Genomic DNA, 25,198 nt, shown 5'->3' on the forward strand with positions numbered 1-25,198 from the left:
GGGTCCTCCAACATCAGGGGTCACTACACAGCACCAAGCGAGTGTTTGTGACGGACGAGGGCTTGTCTATCCCAGCGACTCGTCTATTGCACACTTTGACAGGGCGGTAGTGATGGATGCGGAAGTGAAGCAGCTGACGGGATGCCCGGAGTAGGGCGGAGCCAGAGACCACAGTGCAGCAGCAACTATGGGCTCGCTGTGTAGTAACCAGGAGCTGCCCGGCCAGGAGTATGCTGAGGGTAGTGGGAGGCTTGGTCGTAGCGCCACTCCTAGCACTGATGCTGGGCAGGTACAGCAGCTCCGGCCGCAGGGCCCAGCGCTCTGCCCGGCACATTGCTGACAGCACAAGCCCGCTGCCTGGCAGGGAGCTCAGCAACATCTTCTGGGGTGTGCAGGTGAGACTCCTCGGTGATGTGACTGCTGGGGATGAGGCGATAACTTGCTGTGGTACACTGAGGGGGGTAGTCCAGGGGTAGAACATAGTGTATACCTGATGCAAGGGGTCATGCTGGAGGGTGTGACCAGTAAGGTGTTATACTGGAGGGTCTGACCATGTCATTAGTGTGTCTGACCATTTCAGCCACTGCTAACAGGTGCATTGCTAAGTCATGGAGCCATACATTCTCTGGGGCAGATGTATCATAGCTTACTACCAACTAGGGATGGTCATGGATGATTACAAGCCTTCGATGGTTAATGGCCAATGCTAAATATTTTTGCCATTGATGGCAGAGAACCTATTGTACCCCACCATCGATGGTAGAGTCCCCTGTGGTTGTATTTTTCCATCATCCTTAGTACCGGGTTGCGGAGCCTAGCGCCGCGCCTGATGAACTGTGAAGCCCCATCCTCAGGCTTTGATTGGCTGGCAGATTAGTAAGCCATAGAGTAGGGATGACCATCAGTGGGTGAAACCATCAATGGTTTCCCTGTGAATGGTTTTATGGTTTTGATGGAGACCAATGAAGGTTAACCCACCAATGGCCATCACTAGTACCAATCAATCAATTCCTGACTGCCATGTTACAGACTGTGATTGAAAAATGACAGGAGTGGATTGGTTCGTACTGTATCTCTCTCCAAGCTATTATATTCCTACCTACTCAATAATCAAACATAATCATTAGGGGGGGCTTGTACTGAAGAGCTCAGTGACTTTCAACATAACACCATTATAATATGGAACCTTTTCATCAAGTCCGTTACTCAATTTGTTGCGCCGCTATAGGGATGGGCATTGGAAATCGATGGTTGGCGGCTATTGATGCAGTGTCTTTGGATTATTAAATAGTGCTAACAAATCACGATTCACCATCTGATGGTCTGGTGAGGAAATCTAGTTTTGACAGATGCCCGGAGAGGGCTTTGCAGCAACTGTAAAGTTTGGTGGAGGAGGAATGATGGTCTGGGGCTATTTTCTTGGTTTGTCTTGGGTACCTAAGTTCCAGTGATGGAAGTCTTAATGCTGCAGCCTGCAATGACATTCTGTAGAATTGTGTGCTTCAAATTTCAGACAACTATAGAGCAAGTTCCATCAAAAAAATGCTTTGTTCACTTTACCATCAAATAACTTGACTGGCCAGATTGGTTTGACTGGTACAGAGAACCCTGCGCTCAACCTGTTTCACACCTTTGGTATAATTGGAACATGGACTGTGTGCCAGACCTCACAAATGGGGCTCTATAAGTGCGACTCACCACAGCCATGTACCAAAATCTAGTGGAAAGCCTTCCCAGAGGAGTAGAGTCTGTGATAGCGGGAAACTCCACCTTAAAGACCACCGTTTTAGATAAGACTGTCAAACAAAGCACATAATGGCGTGATGTTTGTGTGTCTTCATACATTTTCTCATATATTGTAGTTTATATTAGGTAGAGTGTAATTTACTTTCACTGTGGCTGCAATCACAGATTTTCAACATGGGCTCCAGGATTTTTCCAGCAGGCACCCAGCAGCCAAGCCTGTACTGCTTTGTGGTAGTCCTGGGGAAAAAAAAACCCAGGAGCCTTGTTTGACCCATGCCTCCACTGTGCTATCACTAACTACTGGCAATCCTCCCATGCATGAAGTGTGTTGGGAACTAGCCATTTAATGTCATGGCTGTGTTATTTTCTGACAACCCATATAGAGAAGACTCACTTCTAGGCAACTATGATTGCTGCTAAGAAATAACTACTGGTGAGGAATATGGGTGTGGCATATTTTGTTACCATTCATAATGTCCACATGATTATAATGTTGACAAAATGTTCCCAATGGTCCAGTTGGTCTGGCAGGTCCAGCAGTCACGTCCTGGTGACTTCTGTGGTATTTGTTATGCTAGCCCTCCCCCTAGTGCCTATCCCTAATACTCTACTGCCAGTCCCTGCAGAATGTCTGCATTTCCATGTCTTCACTAGGACTACTTCCTATGGAATATAAGAATTATCATTGTGATACAACAAGCTCTGTTATGGTTTTTTTATGGTGGTTCTCAAATTACTAATTTAGATCTAATTGCATTAAGTTAAAAATAAAAGGATTGACTAGTGCTCAATAAACATCAATGGCAGAATTCAATTAATTATCGCGCCCAATTTCTCGTCTAAAGTGACAGTAGATCGCAGGGATGATATTCAGTTGAGTCCCGTGAAGTGCTGTTTGGGCACCCGAACGAATCACTTTTCACGCATTTCAGTTTGCGGCACCTAGGGGTGCGAGCTGAAATGCAGACGCCGGCAGCCATTTGCGCTCAAATAGAGCTACAATTGAATAGCTCTACTTGGGCGCCATCTACTGCCTGCCGGCAGAGCAACATTTGAATCTCGCCCAAAGTGTCAGTGCTAAGCAGCTATGTTTGAATTGCAGTAGATCTGCCTAGCAGAGCAGTGGTGTATAGGATTGTGGAAATTATTGGGTGTTGGGAAGAGAGGTGTCTAATGAGCACCTAGTGATTGACAAGGCCACACTCCCATCAATACCCTGTCACCTGTCCTGATACATGGATCAGGAATGCATGGAGGTGTGCCATTACTGCAGTCCCTGGTCTCCCAAGCTGAGACCTGAGCTTGGCCTAGGGTTCTTCTCGCAGATGAAGGGAGCCGTTTGGGGAACAGAAAGACAAATTATACACTGCAATCAGGGGAAACCTGCTCCTGATTCCGCTCGCATCCCTTGACCGCTTTTTTAAAGTGTCAAACAAAACAGATTTGCAGGTACAGGTACTTTATTACAGTTACTCCATTTATGCGGCCATTTCACCTGATAGCTTTAAATCAGCAATGTGAATTAACGCTTAATCAGGCTGGTTCAGCACTGATTCACGTTGCCATTTTACAACCATTTGTCAAAGCCACTGATGATGGGCAGCTCTGATAGACCGTCCAATAATAAATATACCCTAAGCATCAGAGAATTCTATTCAGGGCCACCAATTTATTAGTTGTTTCAGTCAGATTATTTGTATGTTAATGGAGTTCACAATACTATGACTATTTCCCAATGTTACAGGTGACTGACATCCATGTCAGTAAATTTCTGGATCCTGTCAGGGTGTCGGCGTTTGAAACCTTCTGCAGTGAAAGCCTTTCTGTAATTGCACCACGATTGTCCTTGTGACAGGTAAGAGAGCAGCTCTTAGCAAAACCGCTCTGGATTTTGAGCAATTTCAGTGAACTTAGATCATACAGTATGTGTGTATTTACCACAAAGGCAAATCACTCACGGTGTGCCTAAGTGCGGCTGTACCACCGGACTTGTAGATTGGATGGACAGAGAGGGCCTATTCATGAAGCAGCGAAACGTGTGGAGGAGTTGCCCATGGCAACCAATCCGCACTGAAGTAACATTTATAATTTGCATACTATAAAATTATATGGAGCAGCTGATTGGTCGCCATGGGCAACTTCTCCACATGCTCACTTCTCCACTCTTTTCACTGCTTCATGAATAGACCCCTAAGTCTCCAGAAAAATAGGCTTTGAGGACCTTTTGTATGTGCAAAATGGATGTAGTTTTGTTCCTTATTTGTGCCCACAGGTGAAGTAGGCTGGCACCACTGTAGATCAAGGTCAAGATACAGTGTACTCAAGGCACAGTAATGGACCAGGTTTTAGTGGATGCATTCAATATCCCAGCTGTCGGGATCTCGGCGCTCAACATACCCCTATTCTCCCTCTTGGGAGGGAGAACAAATACGGCGCCCACAGCGTGGCGAGCGAAGCAAGCCCGCGAGGGGCTCTTTTGCACTCACCCTGCTGCCGGCATTACGGCATCCCACAGTTGGGATTCTGACCACCGGGATGACGGGAGCCGGTATAACGATACCAACCCAGGTTTTAGTGATATCCAGGATTGAGCACAGATGGTTAAATGAAAAAGCCTTAAAACCTGGACTGTTGGTGTTCCTTCAGAACCGTGGTTGGGAACCCCCTGTCTGATGGGTTCAGTAATTCTATGTTATAGCAAGAGAAAGTAGACTTCTGTATTTTGTTGACGCTTGCCCCCACAGAAGACTCTCCTTTCTCTTGCCATAACAACCAGTTACTCTCGACTCTAGGAGAGCACCACCAGAACAATGGGAGATATCCTTATGTACATACATTAATGGTCAGCTACCTTATTTAATAAGGACATTCCTTATATACTTAACAGTGATAAGATTAAATTCTGTTTTCAAAACAATGAATATACCTGTGTACAGACCATCCCCATTTTCTTACTATAATACTTTAGTAATTCATCAGGCTTGGGAAAGTTGCACTTGTTTCCAAACAGGCTTGACAGCACATACTACCAGGTGAGTGAGTGCTACAAGAGGACATAGGCTGAGTAGGTGCCTGTTTTTATTTAAGTACACAAACTCACTAAATTCTATGAATTCAAAATGTTTGCTTCCAAATATGGCATTGGACGTAAGGGGCAAACAATTTTGGGGCATTCCTCTGATGGATACAAAAAGAAAATGAGATTTCTATAATTGTGGTAAAGCTTTCCTCTGAGTCCATTAGAAGCCACCCCTCCCACATCTCTCTCTCTCACACACTCACACACTCACACACATACACACATACACACATACACACATACACACACACACACACACACACACACACACACACACACACACACACCCCCCTCTCTTGGCTCTATCTCTGGGATTTTGATAAAAGGTTACTGAAGTCTCTGGCAGGCTTGAGGTTTATGGAGCTTGAACATTTTGGGGTTTGGGGGGCACATTCAATAGTTTCCGCTCTCCAGCTCAGCGCCTCTATAGCCCAGTGCCGTAACTAGACTATTTGGCGCCCTGTGCCAGAGAAAGAATTGGCGCCCCCCATTGTTTTCAGTTGGGACAGAAAGCGCATGATTCATGGGGAAGGGTTATGACAAGACTGATCCCAGAGAAAGCCCATGCTATGATACCCCTTCCCAATATATATATATATATATATATATATATATATATATATATATATATATATATATATATTCCATAGACAAAAAACCTTACGGTTTCACATGTCTCATTAAGGCTTCTTAGACATGATCGAAATTTCAGAAATCTGTTGTAACTCTTCCACTCAAACTCCAAAAAGCAATGAAATTCCGATCATTAAGGCTGACGCCTTAATGGACGTGTTCCTTGCGCAATACAGATATGGTATGCCATCACAGCCTGTGGGTAAGTGCAGATTCAGCACTCTCACAGAGTGACATTGCTGTCACTCACACAATGGTGGAGCTGCTAATTCACAGATTTGTGTGCTCATTGGAATACACACATGCAGTCTATGCAACTGAAGGTCTGAGCAGTTTTGTGGTGCTGCCATCCCACACAGTGCCAACAACCATCCCATTCGGTCACCACAACAATCCCACCTTGTTACAACAGCCTTCTCACTCCATACATCCATCTCACTTAGTATACACATTTAGCTCCCTCAAACATTTTGGTTAATTGCTAAAACTATAATACCCCACCTACGGTCTATGCATCTACACTTACTTCCCCTATACACCCCCATGCTACTCTGTCTTCCCTAATCCCTACTGCTGTGTTCTCCCATCAGTGCTAGTCTGTACTAATTTATCTGTACCATCTGTCTTTCCCCACCTGTGCCTTGTCTGTACCACCGTTTCCTTCTCTCTGTGCTGCTCAGTGTTTCCTCTTCAACGTCACTCTGCCTCCTCCAATACATGGCAGAGAGTCTTCTCTCCTATCTGTACCAGTTTTCTACCCATCCGTGCCAGTGTTTTCAACCCATCTGCACCATTTCCCCCATCTGCACCGCTCTGTCTCCCTTCCCATACTTGCTGCTTAATCTACCCCTATCCACACCACTCTTACCCTATTCATATAGCTGTCATCCTGAAGGTAAGTTTTGTGGGTCACTATTGGGGGGGGGGGGGGGGGGGGGGGGGGAGGGGGGGGGGTTGCCCTATCCAACCCACCCAAGGATTAGGCCTAGCTGCCACCCCCCAAGGGGAGGTAAAAATACTTATCCCCTCCGATGTTGGGACTGTATTCCCCTCATCCATGCTGCTCTGCCTTCCTCATCCGCGCCGTTTCTTTCCATCTGTACTGCTCTTACCCCTCCCACATCTGTGCTGCTTTTTCCCCCTCATCCACACAGCACTGTCCACCCATCCACGCAGCTGTCTCCCCACCACCCACCATCTGTGCAACTGTCTTTCCCCCATCTGTCTTCCCCCCCCCCCCATCCCCATCTGTGGGGGTAATTTAGAGTTGATTGTAGATGTGCCAAATTTAGCACATCTACAATCATTTATTCTAACATGCGATGTGACGCCCAGCACAGGGCTAGTCCGCCCCGCATGTCAGGCTCTCCCCCTCCCCCCACTGGGCTCCCGGGTACGCACGCACAGTGCGGCCATTGCGCATTCGTACCCCACAAACCAATTCAGACTGCGGTCGCTGCAGTCTGAATTATCCCGTGTTTCTTCGTCACCCCGCATCAATGCTGCTTAGTCTTCCCTCTATCCACACCCCCCCATCCACAATGCTCTGTCTTCTCCCTCCAATCAACAACACTCTTACCTCATCCGAGCAGCTTTGTCTTCCGCTCAGACCTTCAGTTGCATAGACTGCATGTGTGTATTCCAATGAGCACACAAATCTGTGAATTAGCAGCTCCACCATTGTGTGAGTGACAGCAATGTCACTCTGTGAGAGTGCTGAATCTGCACTTACCCACAGGCTGTGATAGCATACCATATCTGTATTGCGCAAGGAACACGTCCATTAAGGCGTCAGCCTTAATGATCGGAATTTCATTGCTTTTTGGAGTTTGAGTGGAAGAGTTACAACAGGTTTCTGAAATTTCGATCATGTCTAAGAAGCCTTAATGGGACATGTGAAACCGTAAGGTTTTTTGTCTATGGAATTTCATAGCTTTTTTTTTAAATTTATTTTTTAAATTCAGAAATGTAAAAATTTCACTGTAAGAATAAACATTTAATTTTTTAAATGTTTAATGAAAATGCTCGTATAACATCACTGTTCTGTGCAAAATGCAAAAATAATTTTATTTACCAAACAGAATTGATATACTTTTAACTTTGGTCAAAATACTTTGCTGCCTTTGTGGATGATGCAGGGAGGGGGTAGGCGGCAGCAACCTGTGATTGAGGCTGGAGGCATGTGTGAAATGCATTGCGTGTATGTGTGAGGTGCCGTGTGTGTCAGGTGCCGTGCTTGTGAGATTATATATATATATATATATATATAATCTATCTCTATCAAAGGGACAGTATTCGGCACTCCTATGAATTCAAATGTGCAACTACTTGCCCGGTGCCATCCACAAAACAGGTAATGTAGCAAACGGATACTGGCGGCACTCACGGTCTTGTATGGACACAAAGAAATGAGTTGACCCAAATCTATGTATGGGTCTAGACGTAGTGTTACTGCCCCAAAGGTACACTTTGTTGTCTGCATAATCCTTAGTCACCGTAGAAAACTTCTTGGTTTTAAATTTGACAAGGTCAGCCTTATATTTCTCGACCAGTGTGGCCAACTTGGTTATCCAATCACAGCTGGCATCAACACTAAGCTTGGGTAGGGTAGTTTGTTCCAATTCCCTTATCTTTGCCCGAACCAGATCCCGCTCTCTGGTAGCCTCCTCGACCACAAGGAGAATGAGGTCAAAGGATACTTTGTTGAGCACTGCGGCCCATTTGCGGCAAAACTCCGGATTATGTCTTCCTATCGTAGGGGTGTTGCGGATACAAAATCCTCTAGGCAACATTTTATCCCTGTAATAGTCGGAAAGGCAGACCCCGTGTAGATAATAATCGGTTTCCCGGTTTTTTAATTTAAGCAGGTGCAGATACAGTTGTTCAGGAGTATCAGTCGCTACATTAGAAGATAGTCTGTCTTTCACCAATATCCTTTCTGCATCAATGTCTGAGAGTGTAAGCAGCTCTCCCTGTGGCAGTGCAGCCTGCCGGAATCCAGAGACCTCCTCCTGTAATGTCTCCATTCTGGATATAAATCGTGTTGCGCTGGGCGATTCAGCAATCGCCTAAATCAGAATATCAGCGTATGGGTGCCTTAATGATATGGACACGCTACTGGCAGCAAGCCCAGTGATGCATCAAAGGGACAGTATTCGGCACTCCTATGAATTCAAATGTGCAACTTGCCCGGTGCCATCCACAAAACAGGTAATGTAGCAAACGGATACTGGCGGCACTCAGTCTTGTATGGACACAAAGAAATGAGATGACCCAAATCTATGCAGCTTAACGTTTCGGTCTTTATTCGACCGTCATCAGAAGTCACAATAAAAATGTTACATAAGCTTACCTTTATACAAACAAAGTATCACCACACGTGCAACGTCCCCGGTTCTCACGGAGATTCACTTCCGGTTGCGTCATTCCTCATGGACAACAATGCCCTGCAGGCGTCGCATACCGGTGTGCGCATATCCCATCACCATAGTAACATATACACAAAAGGTTGGCCCAGTGTCCCGGACAATAACACTGTTTAGACAATGCAAAAGTAATACACATATAGCAGCTTGGGACATACTGAAAAAATGATACATCAAGAGGCGTGCATATGCTGCATGTGAATAACCTTATATACACCTTTATCAATATGTGAGAGATGCAGATTATTACATATACATATATTATTACATATACAGCAAATGTCATAATAAATTATATTATAATAAATTATAAAAAGCAAGCAAATGAAAGAGTTGACGGTCGAATAAAGACCGAAACGTTAAGCTACATAGATTTAGGTCATCTCATTTCTTTGTGTCCATACAAGACCGTGAGTGCCGCCAGTATCCGTTTGCTGTATATATTCATACATACATACACACATACATACAGGTTGAGTATCCCATATCCAAATATTCCGAAATACGGACTTTTTTCAGTGAGAGTGAAATAGTGAATCCTTTGTTTTTTGATGACTCAATGTACACAAACTTTGTTTAATACACAAAGTTATTAAAAATATTGTATTAAATGACCTTCAAGCTGTGTTTATAAGGTGTATATGAAACATAAATGAATTGTGTGAATGTACACACACTTTGTTTAGTATGTGTATGTGTGTGTATGTATATATATATATATATATATATTTATATTTATTATACACGTGTGTTTGTCAGGTGCCGCGCGTATATATGTGTGTTTGTCAGGTGCCGCGCGTATATATATGTGTGTCAGGTGTCGCGCGCGCGTACCTACGCGCGTGTCAGGTGTCGCGCGCGCGCGTACCTACGCGCGTGTGTCAGGTGTCGCGCGCGCGTACCTACGCGCGTGTTTCAAGTGTCGCGCGCGCGTACCAGGTGGCGCGCGGCGGGAGGACGAGAAGGAGGGAGCGTCTACAAGCAGCGACAACTGAGGAGATCGCCAGGACGTGAGCGACGGAGGGAGCCTCACTGGAGCGCGGTGGGAGGAGATCGACGGAGCCGTCACACGGAGGAAGCCGGATCCCCTTACGGAGCATCAGCGGGAGGAGATAGCCCCCCCTGCTGTGTGTCGTCCCCCCCCCCCCCCGCCCTCTATCTAATAAAACAAACCCCAAGTGTTTCTTTGTCCTCTACCCTGAGTTATGCCTTCCCAAAAATCTTTCCATTGACTATATGGGAAAACCATGCTCAAAAGACACACAGTAAGTCGCAGCAAAAAACTGACAGTTGGAACTTTAGGTTACTCCCAATTCCTCGTTTTTTATTATTTTGCCCTGAAATTTGGCATGCAGCACCGGGTGACGATTCTACGCGCCCATGCCAAATTTCAGCTCAGTACGTCCAATCACTTTTGAGGTGTAGCCCCTCAAACACCATGTCCCCATCTCAGAAGTTCCCTATGGGAGAATTCTGTTTGTTCGATTCAGCCTTAATATAAGGGCACGACCGTGCCCTTATAATAACACACACATTTGTAGACCACTGCAAGAAAATGGATTTGGACACAAATCCTCTATATACCTCATTCATGCACTTCACTTGAGAGCTCGTTGTTATTCAGTTATAGTACCCTTTATTAAATAACACATTTCAATATACTGCTACTGTATACCCAGGATTCAAACTTATAACCTGTTACATTAAACAAACACCCTACTCATTGAGCTACTTGATCCTACATAAAAACTATGAACACTATATGAAGCTACTGGTACTCTTGTAAAAAAAATAATCAGCATTGCAATTGAGCAGATCTATGTAGCTTTCAGCCACACATCCAATACCGTCCAGCCACATACTGCATAGATCTGCTCAGTCGCAATGCTGATAATTTTTTCACAAGGTAAGCTTCAAATAGTTAAAATTCTCCAGCTTAGAATTCTCTACCTTTCTATGCAAGAGCAGATAGCTCAGTGAATAGAGTGTCTGACTGCAATGCATAGGCAATGGGTTCTAATTCCAGGTATGTCAGCATCTTGAAATGTAATAAAGGACAGTGTGATTGAAAAAGAAAGAAATCTCAAGTTGAGTTCATGAATGTTGTATAGGTATTAGCGACAGAAGGGGTCAGGGTGGAGACAGGAGCGGTCAGGAGATGCTGGGCTTCAAAAAGGGGAGGTAGCTGCAAGTGAAAATAATGAAAACACATAATTGACAAGTGCCACCAGCAGCGCTACGTGTGGTGCCCCCTCCGAACACACCTAGTTACGGCCCTGCTATAGCCCACTGTTCTAGTGCCCCCCCCCCCCCATGGACTCTGATGAAAGTTTGATTTTTACCTCAAATCATACTAATTCAAAATATTTTTATCATTTATTGTATTCACTTTCATAAGTCCTGTGTAGATTAATTATATTTTATACCTGTATGAAAGGTAAGTAATTGCCTTAAATTGCTAAACTTTGTGTAACCGATTAAATTAGTTCTAAGACATTAGAGCAATTTATACATGCGTGGAATAGGCATATGAGTTTCCTTACATTTATTACTTAAAGGATAAAAAGAAGGGGCAGGCTAGATGAGCCAAGTGGTTCTTATCTGGCGTCAAATTCTATGTTTCTATTTACTATGTAGAGCAATTTAAATCTATTTTCTTATTCAGATGAGTAATTGTAGATTGGGAGCTTGTAATCGGGAATCTATAGTATTGCCTGATTTGAATGTCTTTCCAGGTGATCGGACAGATGGCAAAACAAAGGACAAGATGGGCTCGGACCAGTGTGAAGACGAATGGCAGATTTACCGGTCTGTGTTGAAGAAATCACGGATACTGGAGAGAACAAAGTGGATCGACATTCGTGGAATCCATGGTAGGGAGTCCAAAGCTTTTTTTATCTGCCCCTTCGGAGTCATTGCAATCTGAATATTTATTACTAGAGGTTATAGAATAGTTCCACTTCTTAATGAGTTGCAGTTCAGGAATGAATAGAAACAATATAAAAGTAACATATCTATGTGTTATTGTTCTCCTTCATATTTGAATGATACTGAACTTTGTAAATGGACCCTTAAATTGCATCGTTCAGTGTGTACCAAGCTTAAATCTCTCTTATGGTGGGTACACACTAGGTGATTTTGTAAAGAGTATCAGTCATTTTTACCCTCCTGAGCGATATTGTTTACGATATTGCACAGTGTGTATTCTGCCAGCGACGACCGATGCGTGCTCCCGGGGGTCTTTAACGACCCCTGCTGTCACCTATACACGCAGCTCAATCAGACTATGTCATCAGATGCTGCATGTTCGGACCATCCGACGCATGACGTCACTGTGCGATATCGTATAGTGTGTGTGCATTATGTCGGCGGCCCAGGAGTGGGAAAACTGCGCGATATCGCTCATAGAGTGTATTGCATAGTGTACCCACCATTACAGTAGAGAAGATATATACATATAAGCTGTATGTTCACATAATGCTTCCCAAAGCCCTGTCTGTCAGCACCCGATGCCGCAACATCCCTGGTGGTGGAAGAGGGCATAAGAGGGGGTGGGGGGGGGTTCTCTCCCCTCCAGTCTGTAGCATTTTTTTTTTTAAACTTTTTTTATTGAGACATCATTGATACCGTTTTACAAAGTACAGATGTACAACTAATGTAGTATACAGTAACATACGTGGATTATAGCCAGGGATCGTACAACGCAGTCCCATATGTCAAACCATAAAAACTTTTGCATGATAATTGAGTAAACTGTCGATAGACTGATGGTGTTATACGTCATAGACGTATCCATAAGGGGAGCCGTAATAGTTGTCCATTCTTAAACCAAAGATAGAGGCTGGTCCTGTGCAGCCAGCCTAGTTAAGTACCATGTAGTGTTCTTGAGGCTGTTATGAATGTGCAGCCGTGTAGTGAGGGGCAAAGTGGATATATAAGATTCCCAGAGATTGAAAAACCTGTCTACTTGTTTACCTCTATCAACAATAGCCTCCACCCAGTCCATCCTGAATATATGGTGTAATTTACTCAAAAATAATGGTATCTGTGGTGGCGCGCTATCTATCCACCCTTGTAGAATCGTTTTTTTCCCGGCCGCACTAAGGGTTATCAGTAGTTTTTTACATTCCGATGGCATGCGAAGAGTGGGATCAATAATACCCAGGACTGCCCATTCGGGGGTAAAGGGCACATAAGTTATTAAATTAGCCTCCGCATATCTCCTAATGAGCAGTCTGTAGCATTTACAGTTACAGAAATATTTTATTGGAGAACTGCACAATATGAAGACATAAATCTTATCACAGAAAAGGGGGATACATGACTTTGTTACAAAAGGTAGAGGTAAGTAATCACACAATTAGGGGGGAATTCAAATGTTTGAAAAATCGGTTGGGTGTTTGTTTTTTCCTGTCTATTAGATAGGAAAAAACAGACACCCAACTGACTTTTCAAACAATTGAATCTCCTCCTTAGAGTTCAGAATATGTGGAATGAGAGAAACACGCGCTATTGAATAAAACATAGAAGCCGCCCATATATTTTTAATCACATAAAACCCTAAAGGCTGTACAGTACAATAGGAGCAGCTACTTTTTAAAAGCATTTCCCTATTCAAAAGAACAGCCAAATATCAATTGTTGCTGGAGACGTTAAAGAAAAAAATGTTATGTCAAAAGGTCGACACTACAGTGCTGAATGTCATACTGTCAAAATGGTTAAAAGGTCTACATATGTCAGCACTACATTTTAGGGGTTAGGGTTAAAATTGGGTGTGGACATTACTGACATTTGCCTGTCGATATTCTGGTGTCTGGATAATGACTGTTGAGTTTGTTATCGTATGTTCATGGTGGTTAAGGCTGGAAGAACGGCTGTTGGAATCCCGGCGATCAGCATCCTGACGCCAGGATCCCGGCCGAGAGAATTGCCACAGGTTCTATTCCCACTCTGTGGGTGTCGTGGACACCCATGAGTGGGAAATAGACCCTGATGGTCGGGATTGTGTGTGTCGGCATTGTTAGGTGTTGGTATTCAAGCTTCTGTATCCTGACCGCCGGGGTCCCGACTGCCGGCAATGTAACCGCATCCCGTTCATAGGCATATGTAGTGTACAATTAGAAGCTAATGACAAGTATTATGTTTTTAAGGTACAAAGTCATTATACATGTTTTAAAGATCTTGAGTTTTGGAGGTGTCACAGTGTTGAACTGGTAAGAGTGGTGGAGGGAGAGAGACACGGAGAAAGAGGGGAAAAGACTGCAAGAGACAGAAATGGGGGAAGAATGAGGGAGATGTAATAAGAGAATGAGACAATGTGAGATCTGAGGGAAAAAGAGATCAGATGATATGGGAAACATAAAGCCTGGCAATACCAGGCACAACATCTACTGTTGTCTATGCAGTTCCAGTTTTTAAAGCATCTTGCATAATTGCAAATCATATAAAGCAACATTCTACAACAAATAATGTTTCTCTGACGTCCTAAGTGGATGCTGGGACTCCGTAAGGACCATGGGGAATAGCGGCTCTGCAGGAGACTGGGCACAACTAAAGAAAGCTTTAGGACTACCTGGTGTGCACTGGCTCCTCCCACTATTACCCTCCTCCAGACCTCAGTTAGAATCTTGTGCCCGGCTGAGCTGGATGCACACTAGGGGCTCTCCTGAGCTCCTAGAAAGAAAGTATATTTTAGGTTTTTTATTTTACAGTGAGATCTGCTGGCAACAGACTCACTGCAGCGAGGGACTAAGGGGAGAAGAAGCGAACCTACCTAACTGGTGGTAGTTTGGGCTTCTTAGGCTACTGGACACCATTAGCTCCAGAGGGATCGACCGCAGGACCCGACCTTGGTGTTCGGTCCCGGAGCCGCGCCGCCGGCCCCCTTACAGAGCCAGAAGCAAGAAGTGTTCCCGAAAATCGGCGGCAGAAGACTTCTGTCTTCAACAAGGTAGCGCACAGCACTGCAGCTGTGCGCCATTGCTCCTCATGCACACCTCACACTCCGGTCACTGATGGGTGCAGGGCGCTGGGGGGGACGCCCTGAGGGCAATATAAACACCTTGGCTGGCAAATCATCACAATATATAGTCCCAGGGCTATATATGTGATAAATTACCCCTGCCAGAATCCATGAAAAAAGCGGGAGAAACGTCCGCCGAAAAAGGGGCGGGGCTATCTCCCTCAGCACACTGGCGCCATTTTTTCTTCACAGTGCAGCTGGAAGACAGCTCCCCAGGCTCTCCCCTGTAGTTTTCAGGCTCAAAGGGTTAAAAAGAGAGGGGGGGCACTAAATTTAGGCGCAATATGTGTATACAAGCAGCTATTGGGGGAAAAATCACTCAGTTATAGTGTTAATCCCTGGTGTGTGTTGGCATACTCTCTCTCTGTCTCCCCAAAGGACTTTGTGGGGTCCTGTCCTAAGTCAGAGCATTCCTTGTGTGTGTGCGGTGTGTCGGTACGGCTGTGTCGACATGTTGGATGAGGAAGGTTAAGTGGAGGCGGTGCAGAGGCCGATAAATGGGATGTCGCCCACTGTGGGGCCGACACCAGAGTGGATGGATAGGTGGAAGGTATTAACCGACAGTGTCAACTCATTACATAAAAGGCGGGATGACGTAACAGCTGTGGGACAGCCGGCTTCTCAGCCCGCGCCTGCCCAGGCGTCTCAAAGGCCGTCAGGGGCTCAAAAAAAAAAACACCCGTTACCTCAGATGGCAGACACAGATGTCGACACGGAGTCTGACTCCAGTGTCGACGAGGTTGAGACATATACACGATCCACTAGGAACATCGGTTGCATGATCTCGGCAATAAAAAATGTGTTACACATTTCTGACATTAACCCATGTACCACATAAAAGGGGTTTTATGTTTGGGGAGAAAAAGCAGCCAGTGTTTTGTTCCCCCATCAGATGAGTGAATGAAGTGTGTAAAGAAGCGTGGGTTCCCCCGATAAGAAACTGGTAATTTCTAAAAAGTTACTGCTGGCGTACCCTTTCCCGCCAGAGGATAGGTCACGTTGGGAGATATCCCCTAGGGTGGATAAGGCGCTCGCACGTTTGTCAAAAAAGGTGGCACTGTCGTCTGGGGATACGGCCACTTTGAAGGAGCCTGCTGATAAAAAGCAGGAGGCTATCCTGAAGTCTGTATATAAACACTCAGGTACTATACTGAGACCTGCATTTGCCTCAGCATAAATAGTGCTGCTGCAGCGTGGTCTGATACCCTGTCAGATAATATTAATACCCTAGACAGGGATAATATTTTGCTAACATAGAGCATATTAAAGACGTTGTCTTATATATGAAGGATGCACAGAGGGATATTTGCCGGCTGGCATCCAGAATTAATGCAATGTCCATTCTGCCAGGAGGGTATTAGAGACCCGGCAGTGGACAGGTGATGCTGCCTTTAAAAGGCACATGGAAATTCTGCCTTATAAGGGTGAGGAATTGTTTGGGGATGGTCTCTGGGACCTCGTATCCACAGCAACAGCTGGGAAGAAATTTTTTAACCTCAGGTTTCCTCACAGCCTAAGAAAGCACCGTATTTTCAGGTACAGTCCTTTCGGCTTCAGAAAAGCAAGCGGGTCAAAGGCGCTTCCTTTCTGCACAGAGACAAAGACAGCCAGTTCCCAGGATCAAAAATCTTCCCCCGCTTCCTCTGAGTCCACCGCATGACGCTGGGGCTCCACAGGTGGAGACAGTTGCGGTGGGGGCGCGTCTCGGGAACTTCAGGGACCAGTGGGCTTACCCACAGGTGGATCCCTAGGTTCTGCAAGTAGTATCACAGGGATACAGGCTGGAGTTCGAGGCGACTCCCCCTCGCCGTTACCTCACATCAGCCTTGCCTGCTGCACTCGGAGAAAGGGAGGTAGTACTGGCGGCAATTCACAAGCTGTACTTCCAGCAGGTGGAATCAAGGTACCCCTCCTTCAACAAGGCCGGGGTTACTATTCCAGAATGTTGTGGTACCGAAACCAGACGGTTCGGTGAGACCCATTCTAAAATTGAAATCCTTGAACACTTATATACGAAGGTTCAAGTTCAAAATGGAATCGCCCAGGGCGATTATTGCAAGCCTGGAGAATTTCATGGTATCACTGGACATCAAGGATGCTTACCTGCATGTCCCTATTTACCCTCTTCACCAGGAGTACCTCAAAATTGTGGTACAGGATTGTCATTACCAATTCCAGATGTTGCCGTTGGTCTGTCCCCGGCACCGAGGGTATTTACCAAGGTAATGGCCGAAATAATTATCCCGTACTTGGACGATCTCCTTATAAAGGCGAGGTCCAGGGAGCAGTTGTTCGTCAGAGTAGCACTATCTCGGGAAGTGCTACAACAGTACGGCTGGATTCTGAATATTCCAAAGTCGCAGCTGTTTCCTACGACGCGTCTACTGTTCCTGGGTATGGTTCTGGACACAGAACAGGATAAAAAGGGTTTCTCCCGGAGGAGAAGTCCAAGGAGTTGTCGTCTCTAGACAGAGACCTCCTAATACAAATACAGGTGTCGGTGCATCAATGCACGCGAGCCCTGGGAAAGATGGTAGCTTCTTACGAAGAAATTCCATTCGCCAGGTCCCATGCAAGGATCTTCCAGTGGGATCTGTTGGACAAGTGGTCCGGGTCGCATCTTCAGATGCATCGGCGGATAACTGTCTCCAAGGGCCAGGGTGTCGCTGTTGTGGTGACTGCAGAGTGCTCATCTTCTAGGGGGCCGCAGATTCGGCATACAGGACTGGGTCCTGGTGACCACGGAGGCCAGCCTTCGGGGCTGGGGGGCAGTCACACAGGGAAGAAACTTCCAAGGACTATGGAAAAGTCAGGAGACTTCCCTACACATAAATATTCTGGAACTAAGGGCCATTTACAATGCCCTAAGTCAGGCTAGACCCCTGCTTCAACACCGGCCGGTGCTGATCCAGTCAGACAACATCACGGCGGTCGCTCATGTAAACCGACAGGGCGGCACAAGAAGCAGGATGGCGATGGCAGAAGCCACAAGGATTCTCCGATGGGCGGAAAATCATGTGTTAGCACTGTCAGCAGTGTTCATTCCCGGAGTGGACAACTGGGAAGCAGACCTTCTCAGCAGACACGACCTCCACCCGGGAGAGTGGGGACTTCATCCAGAAGTCTTCCAAATGATTGTACACCGTTGGGAAAGGCCACAGGTGGACATGATGGCGTCCCGCCTCAACAAAAAGCTACAAAGATATTGCGCCAGGTCAAGGACCCTCAGGCGATAGCTGTGGACGCTCTGGTAACACCGTGGGTGTTCCAGTCGGTGTATGTATTACCCAGGGTAATGAGAATAATAAGAAGGAGAGGAGTGAGAACTATACTCATTGTTCCGGATTGGCCAAGAAGAGCTTGGTACCCAGAACTCCAAGAAATGATCTCAGAGGACCCATGGCCTCTGCCGCTCAGACAGGACCTGCTGCAGCAGGGGGCCTGTCTGTTCCAAGACGTACCGCGGCTGCGTTTGACGGCATGGCGGTTGAACGCCGGATCCTGAAGGAAAAGGGCATTCCGGAGGAAGTTATCCCTACGCTAATTAAAGCTAGGAAAGAAGTGAGCGCAAACCATTATCACCGCATATGGCGGAAATATGTTGCGTGCTGTGAGGCCAGGAAGGCCCCAACGGAGGAATTTCAGCTAGGTCGATTTCTGCACTTCCTACAGTCAGGGGTGACTATGGGCCTAAAATTGGGTTCCATTAAGGTCCAGATTTCGGCTCTATCGATTTTCTCCCAAAAGTGGAACTGACTTCACTGCCTGAAGTTCAGACTTTTGTTAAGGGAGTGCTGCATAGTCAGCCCCCGTTTGTGCCTCCAGTGGCACCGTGGGATCTCAACGTGGTGTTGGATTTCCTGAAGTCGCATTGGGTTGAGCCACTTAAATCCGTGGGGCTAAAATACCTCACGTGGAAAGTGGTCATGCTGTTGGCCTTGGCGTCGGCCAGGCGTGTATCAGAATTAGCGGCTTTATCATGCAAAAGCCCTTATCTAATTTTTTTATATGGATAGGGCGGAATTGAGGACTCGTTCCCAATTCCTTCCTAAGGTGGTATCAGTTTTCATGTGAACCAACCTATTGTGGTGCCTGCGGCTACTTGGGACTTGGAGGATTCCAAGTTACTGGACGTAGTCAGGGCCCTGAAAAATATGTTTCCAGGACGGCTGGAGTCAGGAAAACTGACTCGCTATTTATCCTGTATGCACCCAACAAGCTGGGTGCTCCTGCTTCTAAGCAGACTATTGCTCGCTGGATCTGTAGCACGATTCAACTTGCACATTCTGCGGCTGGACTGCCGCACCATAAATCTGTAAAAGCCCATTCCACGAGGAAAGTGGGCTCTGCTTGGGCGGCTGCCCGAGGGGTCTCGGCTTTACAAATTTGCCGAGCTGTTACTTGGTCGGGTTCAAACACTTTTGCAAGAGTCTACAAGTTTGATACCCTGGCTGAGGAGGACCTAGAGTTTGCTCATTCGGGGCTGCAGAGTCATCCGCACTCTCCCGCCCGTTTGGGAGCTTTGGTATAATCCCCATGGTCCTTACGGAGTCCCAGCATCCACTTAGGACGTCAGAGAAAATAAGATTTTACTCACCGGTAAATCTATTTCTCGTAGTCCGTAGTGGATGCTGGGCGCCCATCCCAAGTGCGGATTGTCTGCAATACTTGTATATAGTTATTGCCTAACTAAAGGGTTATGGTTGAGCCATCTGTTGAGAGGCTCAGTTATATTTCATACTGTTAACTGGGTATAGTATCACGAGTAATACGGTGTGATTGGTGTGGCTGGTATGAGTCTTACCCGGGATTCAAAATCCTTCCTTATTGTGTCAGCTCTTCCGGGCACAGTGTCCTAACTGAGGTCTGGAGGAGGGTCATAGTGGGAGGAGCCAGTGCACACCAGGTAGTCCTAAAGCTTTCTTTAGTTGTGCCCAGTCTCCTGCGGAGCCGCTATTCTCCATGGTCCTTACGGAGTCCCAGCATCCACTACGGACTACGAGAAATAGATTTACCGGTGAGTAAAATCTTATTTCTCTGACGTCCTAAGTGGATGCTGGGGACTCCGTCAGGACCATGGGGATTAGCGGCTCCGCAGGAGACAGGGCACAAAACTAAAGCTTTAGGATCAGGTGGTGTGTACTGGCTCCTCCCCCTATGACCCTCCTCCAAGCCTCAGTTAGGTTTTTGTGCCCGTCCAAGCAGGGTGCAATCTAGGTGGCTCTCCTAAAGAGCTGCTTAGAAAAAGTTTTTAGGTTTATTATTTTCAGTGAGTCCTGCTGGCAACAGGCTCACTGCATCGAGGGACTTAGGGGAGAGAAGTTCAACTCACCTGCGTGCAGGATGGATTGGCTTCTTAGGCTACTGGACACCATTAGCTCCAGAGGGAGTCGGAACACAGGTCTCACCCTGGGGTTCGTCCCGGAGCCGCGCCGCCGACCCCCCTTGCAGATGCTGAAGATTGAAGGTCCAGAAACCGGCGGCAGAAGGCTCTTCAGTCTTCTTGAAGGTAGCGCACAGCACTGCAGCTGTGCGCCATTGTTTGTCACACACTTCTCACCAACGGTCACGGAGGGTGCAGGGCGCTGCTGGGGGCGCCCTGGGCAGCAATGTAAATACCTTTTATGGCTAAAAAATACATCACATATAGCCCTTGAGGCTATATGGATGTATTTAACCCCTGCCAGATATTACAAACTACGGGAGAAAAGCCCGCCGGAATAGGGGGCGGGGCTTATTCTCCTCAGCACACAGCGCCATTTTCCTGCTCAGCTCCGCTGTGAGGAAGGCTCCCAGGACTCTCCCCTGCACTGCACTACAGAAACAGGGTAAAACAGAGAGGGGGGGCACTTTTTATGGCGATATTTTATATATTTAAGCTGCTATAAGGATACAACACTTATATAAGGTTGTTCCCATATATATTATAGCGCTTGGGTGTGTGCTGGCAAACTCTCCCTCTGTCTCCCCAAAGGGCTAGTGGGGTCCTGTCTTCGATAAGAGCATTCCCTGTGTGTCTGCTGTGTGTCGGTACGTGTGTGTCGACATGTATGAGGACGATGTTGGTGTGGAGGCAGAGCAATTGCCGGTAATGGTGATGTCACCCCCCAGGGAGTCGACACCGGAATGGATGGCTTTGTTTATGGATAATGTCAGCACATTACAAAAATCAGTTGACGACATGAGACGGCCGGAAAACCAGTTGGTACCTGCCCAGGCGTCTCAGACACCGTCAGGGGCTGTAAAACGCCCTTTACCTCAGTCGGTCGACACAGACCCAGACACGGACACTGAATCTAGTGTCGACGGTGAAGAAACAAACGTATTTTCAAGTAGAGCCACACGTTATATGATCACGGCAATGAAGGAGGCTTTGCATATCTCTGATACTGCAAGTACCACAAAAAGGGGTATTATGTGGGGGGTGAAAAAACTACCTGTAGTTTTTCCTGAATCAGAGGAATTGAATGATGTATGTGATGAAGCGTGGGTTAACCCAGATAGAAAAGTGCTAATTTCAAAAAAGTTATTGGCATTATACCCTTTCCCGCCAGAGGTTAGGGCGCGCTGGGAAACACCCCCTAGGGTGGATAAGGCGCTCACACGCTTATCAAAACAAGTGGCGTTACCGTCTCCTGATACGGCCGCCCTCAAGGATCCAGCTGATAGGAGGCTGGAAACTACCCTAAAGAGTATATACACACATACTGGTGTTATACTGCGACCAGCCATCGCCTCAGCCTGGATGTGCAGTGCTGGGGTGGTCTAGTCGGATTCCCTGACTGAAAATATTGATACCCTGGATAGGGACAGTATTTTATTGACTATAGAGCAATTAAAGGATGCTTTTCTTTATATGCGAGATGCTCAGAGGGATATTTGCACTCTGGCATCGAGAGTAAGTGCGATGTCCATATCTGCCAGAAGAAGTTTATGGACGCGACAGTGGTCAGGTGATGCGGATTCCAAACGACATATGGAAGTATTGCCGTATAAAGGGGAAGAATTATTTGGCGTAGGTCTATCGGATCTGGTGGCCACGGCAACTGCTGGAAAATCCACCTTTTTACCTCAGACCCCCTCCCAACAGAAAAAGACACCGTCTTTTCAGCCGCAGTCCTTTCGGTCCTATAAGAACAAGAGGGCAAAAGGACAGTCATATCTGCCCCGGGGCAGAGGAAGGGGTAAGAGAGGGCAGCAAGCAGCCCCTGCCCAGGAACAGAAGCCCTCTCAGGGTTCTGCAAAGCCCTCAGCATGACGCTGGGGCTGTACAAGCGGACTCAGGAGCGGTGGGGGGTCGACTCAGGAATTTCAGCGCACAGTGGGCTTGCTCACAGGTGGACCCTTGGATCCTGCAGGTAGTATCTCAGGGTTACAGGTTGGAATTCGAGAAGTCTCCCCCTCGCCGGTTCCTAAAGTCTACTTTGCCAACGTCTCCCTCAGACAGGGCGACGGTATTGGAAGCCATTCACAAGCTGTTTTCTCAGCAGGTGATAGTCAAGGTACCCCTCCTACAACAGGGAAAGGGGTATTACTCCACGCTATTTGTGGTACCGAAGCCGGACGGCTCGGTAAGACCTATTCTAAATCTGAAATCTTTGAACCTGTACATACAAAAATTCAAGTTCAAGATGGAATCACTCAGAGCAGTGATAGCGAATCTGGAAGAAGGGGACTTTATGGTGTCCCTGGACATAAAGGATGCTTACCTGCATGTCCCAATTTGCCCTTCACATCAAGGGTACCTCAGGTTCGTAGTGCAAAACTGTCATTATCAGTTTCAGACGCTGCCGTTTGGATTGTCCACGGCACCTCGGGTCTTTACCAAGGTAATGGCCGAAATGATGATTCTTCTGCGAAGAAGAGGCGTATTAATTATCCCTTACTTGGACGATCTCCTGATAAGGGCAAGGTCCAGAGAACAGCTGGAGGACGAAGTAGCACTAACCCAAGTAGTGCTGCAACAACACGGGTGGATTCTGAATTTTCCAAAATCTCAGTTGACCCCGACAACACGTCTGCTGTTCCTGGGAATGATTCTGGACACGGTTCAGAAAAAGGTGTTTCTTCCGGAGGAGAAAGCCAAGGAGTTATCCGAACTTGTCAGGAACCTCCTAAAACCAGGAAAAGTGTCTGTGCATCAATGCACAAGAGTCCTGGGAAAGATGGTGGCTTCTTACGAAGCAATTCCATTCGGCAGATTCCACGCACGAACTTTTCAGTGGGATCTGCTGGACAAATGGTCCGGATCGCATCTGCAGATGCATCAGCGGATAACCTTATCGCCACGGACAAGGGTGTCTCTTCTGTGGTGGTTGCAGAGTGCTCATCTGTTAGAGGGCCGCAGATTCGGCATACAGGACTGGGTCCTGGTGACCACGGATGCCAGTCTGAGAGGCTGGGGAGAGGTCACACAGGGAAGAAACTTCCAGGGAGTATGGTCAAGCCTGGAGATGTCTCTTCATATAAATATACTGGAGCTAAAAGCAATTTACAATGCTCTAAGCCTGGCAAAACCCCTGCTTCAGGGTCAGCCGGTGTTGATCCAGTCGGACAACATCACGGCAGTCGCCCACGTAAACAGACAGGGCGGCACAAGAAGCAGGAGAGCAATGGCAGAAGCTGCAAGGATTCTTCGCTGGGTGGAAGATCATGTGATAGCACTGTCAGCAGTGTTCATTCCGGGAGTAGACAACTGGGAAGCAGACTTCCTCAGCAGACACGATCTACACCCGGGAGAGTGGGGACTTCATCCAGAAGTCTTCCACATGATTGTGAACCGTTGGGAAAAACCAAAGGTGGATATGATGACGTCTCGCCTCAACAAAAAACAGGACAGGTATTGCGCCAGGTCAAGAGACCCTCAGGCAATAGCTGTGGACGCTCTGGTAACACCGTGTGTGTACCAGTCAGTGTATGTGTTTCCTCCTCTGCCTCTCATACCCAAAGTAATGAGAATTATACGGCAAAGGGGAGTAAGAACGATACTCGTGGCTCCGGATTGGCCAAGAAGAACTTGGTACCCGGAACTTCAGGAGATGCTCACGGAAAATCCGTGGCCTCTACCTCTAAGACGGGACCTGATTCAGCAGGGACCGTGTCTATTCCAAGACTTACCGCGGCTGCGTTTGACGGCATGGCGGTTGAACGCCGAATTCTAAAGGAAAAAGGCATTCCAGAAGAGGTCATTCCTACACTGGTTAAAGCCAGGAAGGAGGTGACTGCACAACATTATCACCGCATTTGGAGAAAATATGTTGCGTGGTGTGAGGCCAGGAAGGCCCCCACGGAGGAATTTCAACTGGGTCGATTCCTACATTTCCTGCAAACAGGATTGTCTATGGGCCTCAAATTGGGGTCCATTAAGGTTCAAATTTCGGCCCTGTCGATTTTCTTCCAGAAGGAATTGGCTTCAGTTCCTGAAGTCCAGACTTTTGTAAAAGGAGTACTACATATACAGCCCCCGGTTGTGCCCCCAGTGGCTCCGTGGGACCTGAATGTAGTTTTGGATTTTCTCAAATCCCATTGGTTTGAGCCACTCAAATCGGTGGATTTGAAATATCTTACATGGAAAGTAACCATGCTACTGGCCCTGGCTTCAGCCAGGAGAGTATCAGAATTGGCGGCTTTATCGTATAAGAGCCCATATCTGAATTTCCATTCGGACAGGGCAGAACTGCGGACGCGTCCTCAGTTTCTGCCTAAGGTGGTGTCAGCGTTTCACCTGAACCAGCCTATTGTGGTGCCTGCGGCTACTAGCGATTTGGAAGATTCCAAGTTGCTGGACGTTGTCAGGGCATTGAAAATATACATTTCAAGGACGGCTGGAGTCAGAAAATCTGACTCGCTGTTTATACTGTATGCACCCAACAAGCTGGGTGCTCCTGCTTCTAAGCAGACGATTGCTCGTTGGATTTGTAGCACAATTCAACTTGCACATTCTGTGGCAGGCCTGCCACAGCCTAAATCTGTCAAGGCCCATTCCACAAGGAAGGTGGGCTCATCCTGGGCGGCTGCCCGAGGGGTCTCGGCATTACAACTCTGCCGAGCAGCTACGTGGTCGGGGGAGAACACGTTTGTAAAATTCTACAAATTTGATACCCTGGCTAAAGAGGACCTGGAGTTCTCTCATTCGGTGCTGCAGAGTCATCCGCACTCTCCCGCCCGTTTGGGAGCTTTGGTATAATCCCCATGGTCCTGACGGAGTCCCCAGCATCCACTTAGGACGTCAGAGAAAATAAGATTTTACTTACCGATAAATCTATTTCTCGTAGTCCGTAGTGGATGCTGGGC

The 25,198-nt window shown here is 46.9% G+C and overlaps 1 protein-coding gene across 5 annotated transcripts in view; it reads left to right on the forward strand.

Annotated features, from left to right (window-relative positions):
- LOC134980721 (transmembrane protein 62-like) overlaps positions 1–25,198 on the forward strand; it is an 80,838-nt gene that overhangs the window by 453 nt on the left and 55,187 nt on the right. For 2 of the 5 annotated variants that reach the window (XM_063947661.1, XM_063947659.1), the window contains exons 1-3: positions 4–395; positions 3,491–3,601; positions 11,619–11,756. In XM_063947661.1, coding sequence (XP_063803731.1) covers positions 11,651–11,756 — 106 coding nt within the window. In that variant the 5' untranslated portion in view covers positions 4–395; positions 3,491–3,601; positions 11,619–11,650. Of the gene's footprint in view, positions 1–3; positions 396–3,490; positions 3,602–11,618; positions 11,757–25,198 lie in introns of those variants that run through there. The other 3 variants (XR_010190464.1, XR_010190463.1, XM_063947660.1) reach the window with 3 other exon arrangements.

This window comes from Pseudophryne corroboree, chromosome 12 (genome assembly GCF_028390025.1).
Source record: "Pseudophryne corroboree isolate aPseCor3 chromosome 12, aPseCor3.hap2, whole genome shotgun sequence".
Lineage (NCBI taxonomy): Eukaryota > Metazoa > Chordata > Amphibia > Anura > Myobatrachidae > Pseudophryne > Pseudophryne corroboree.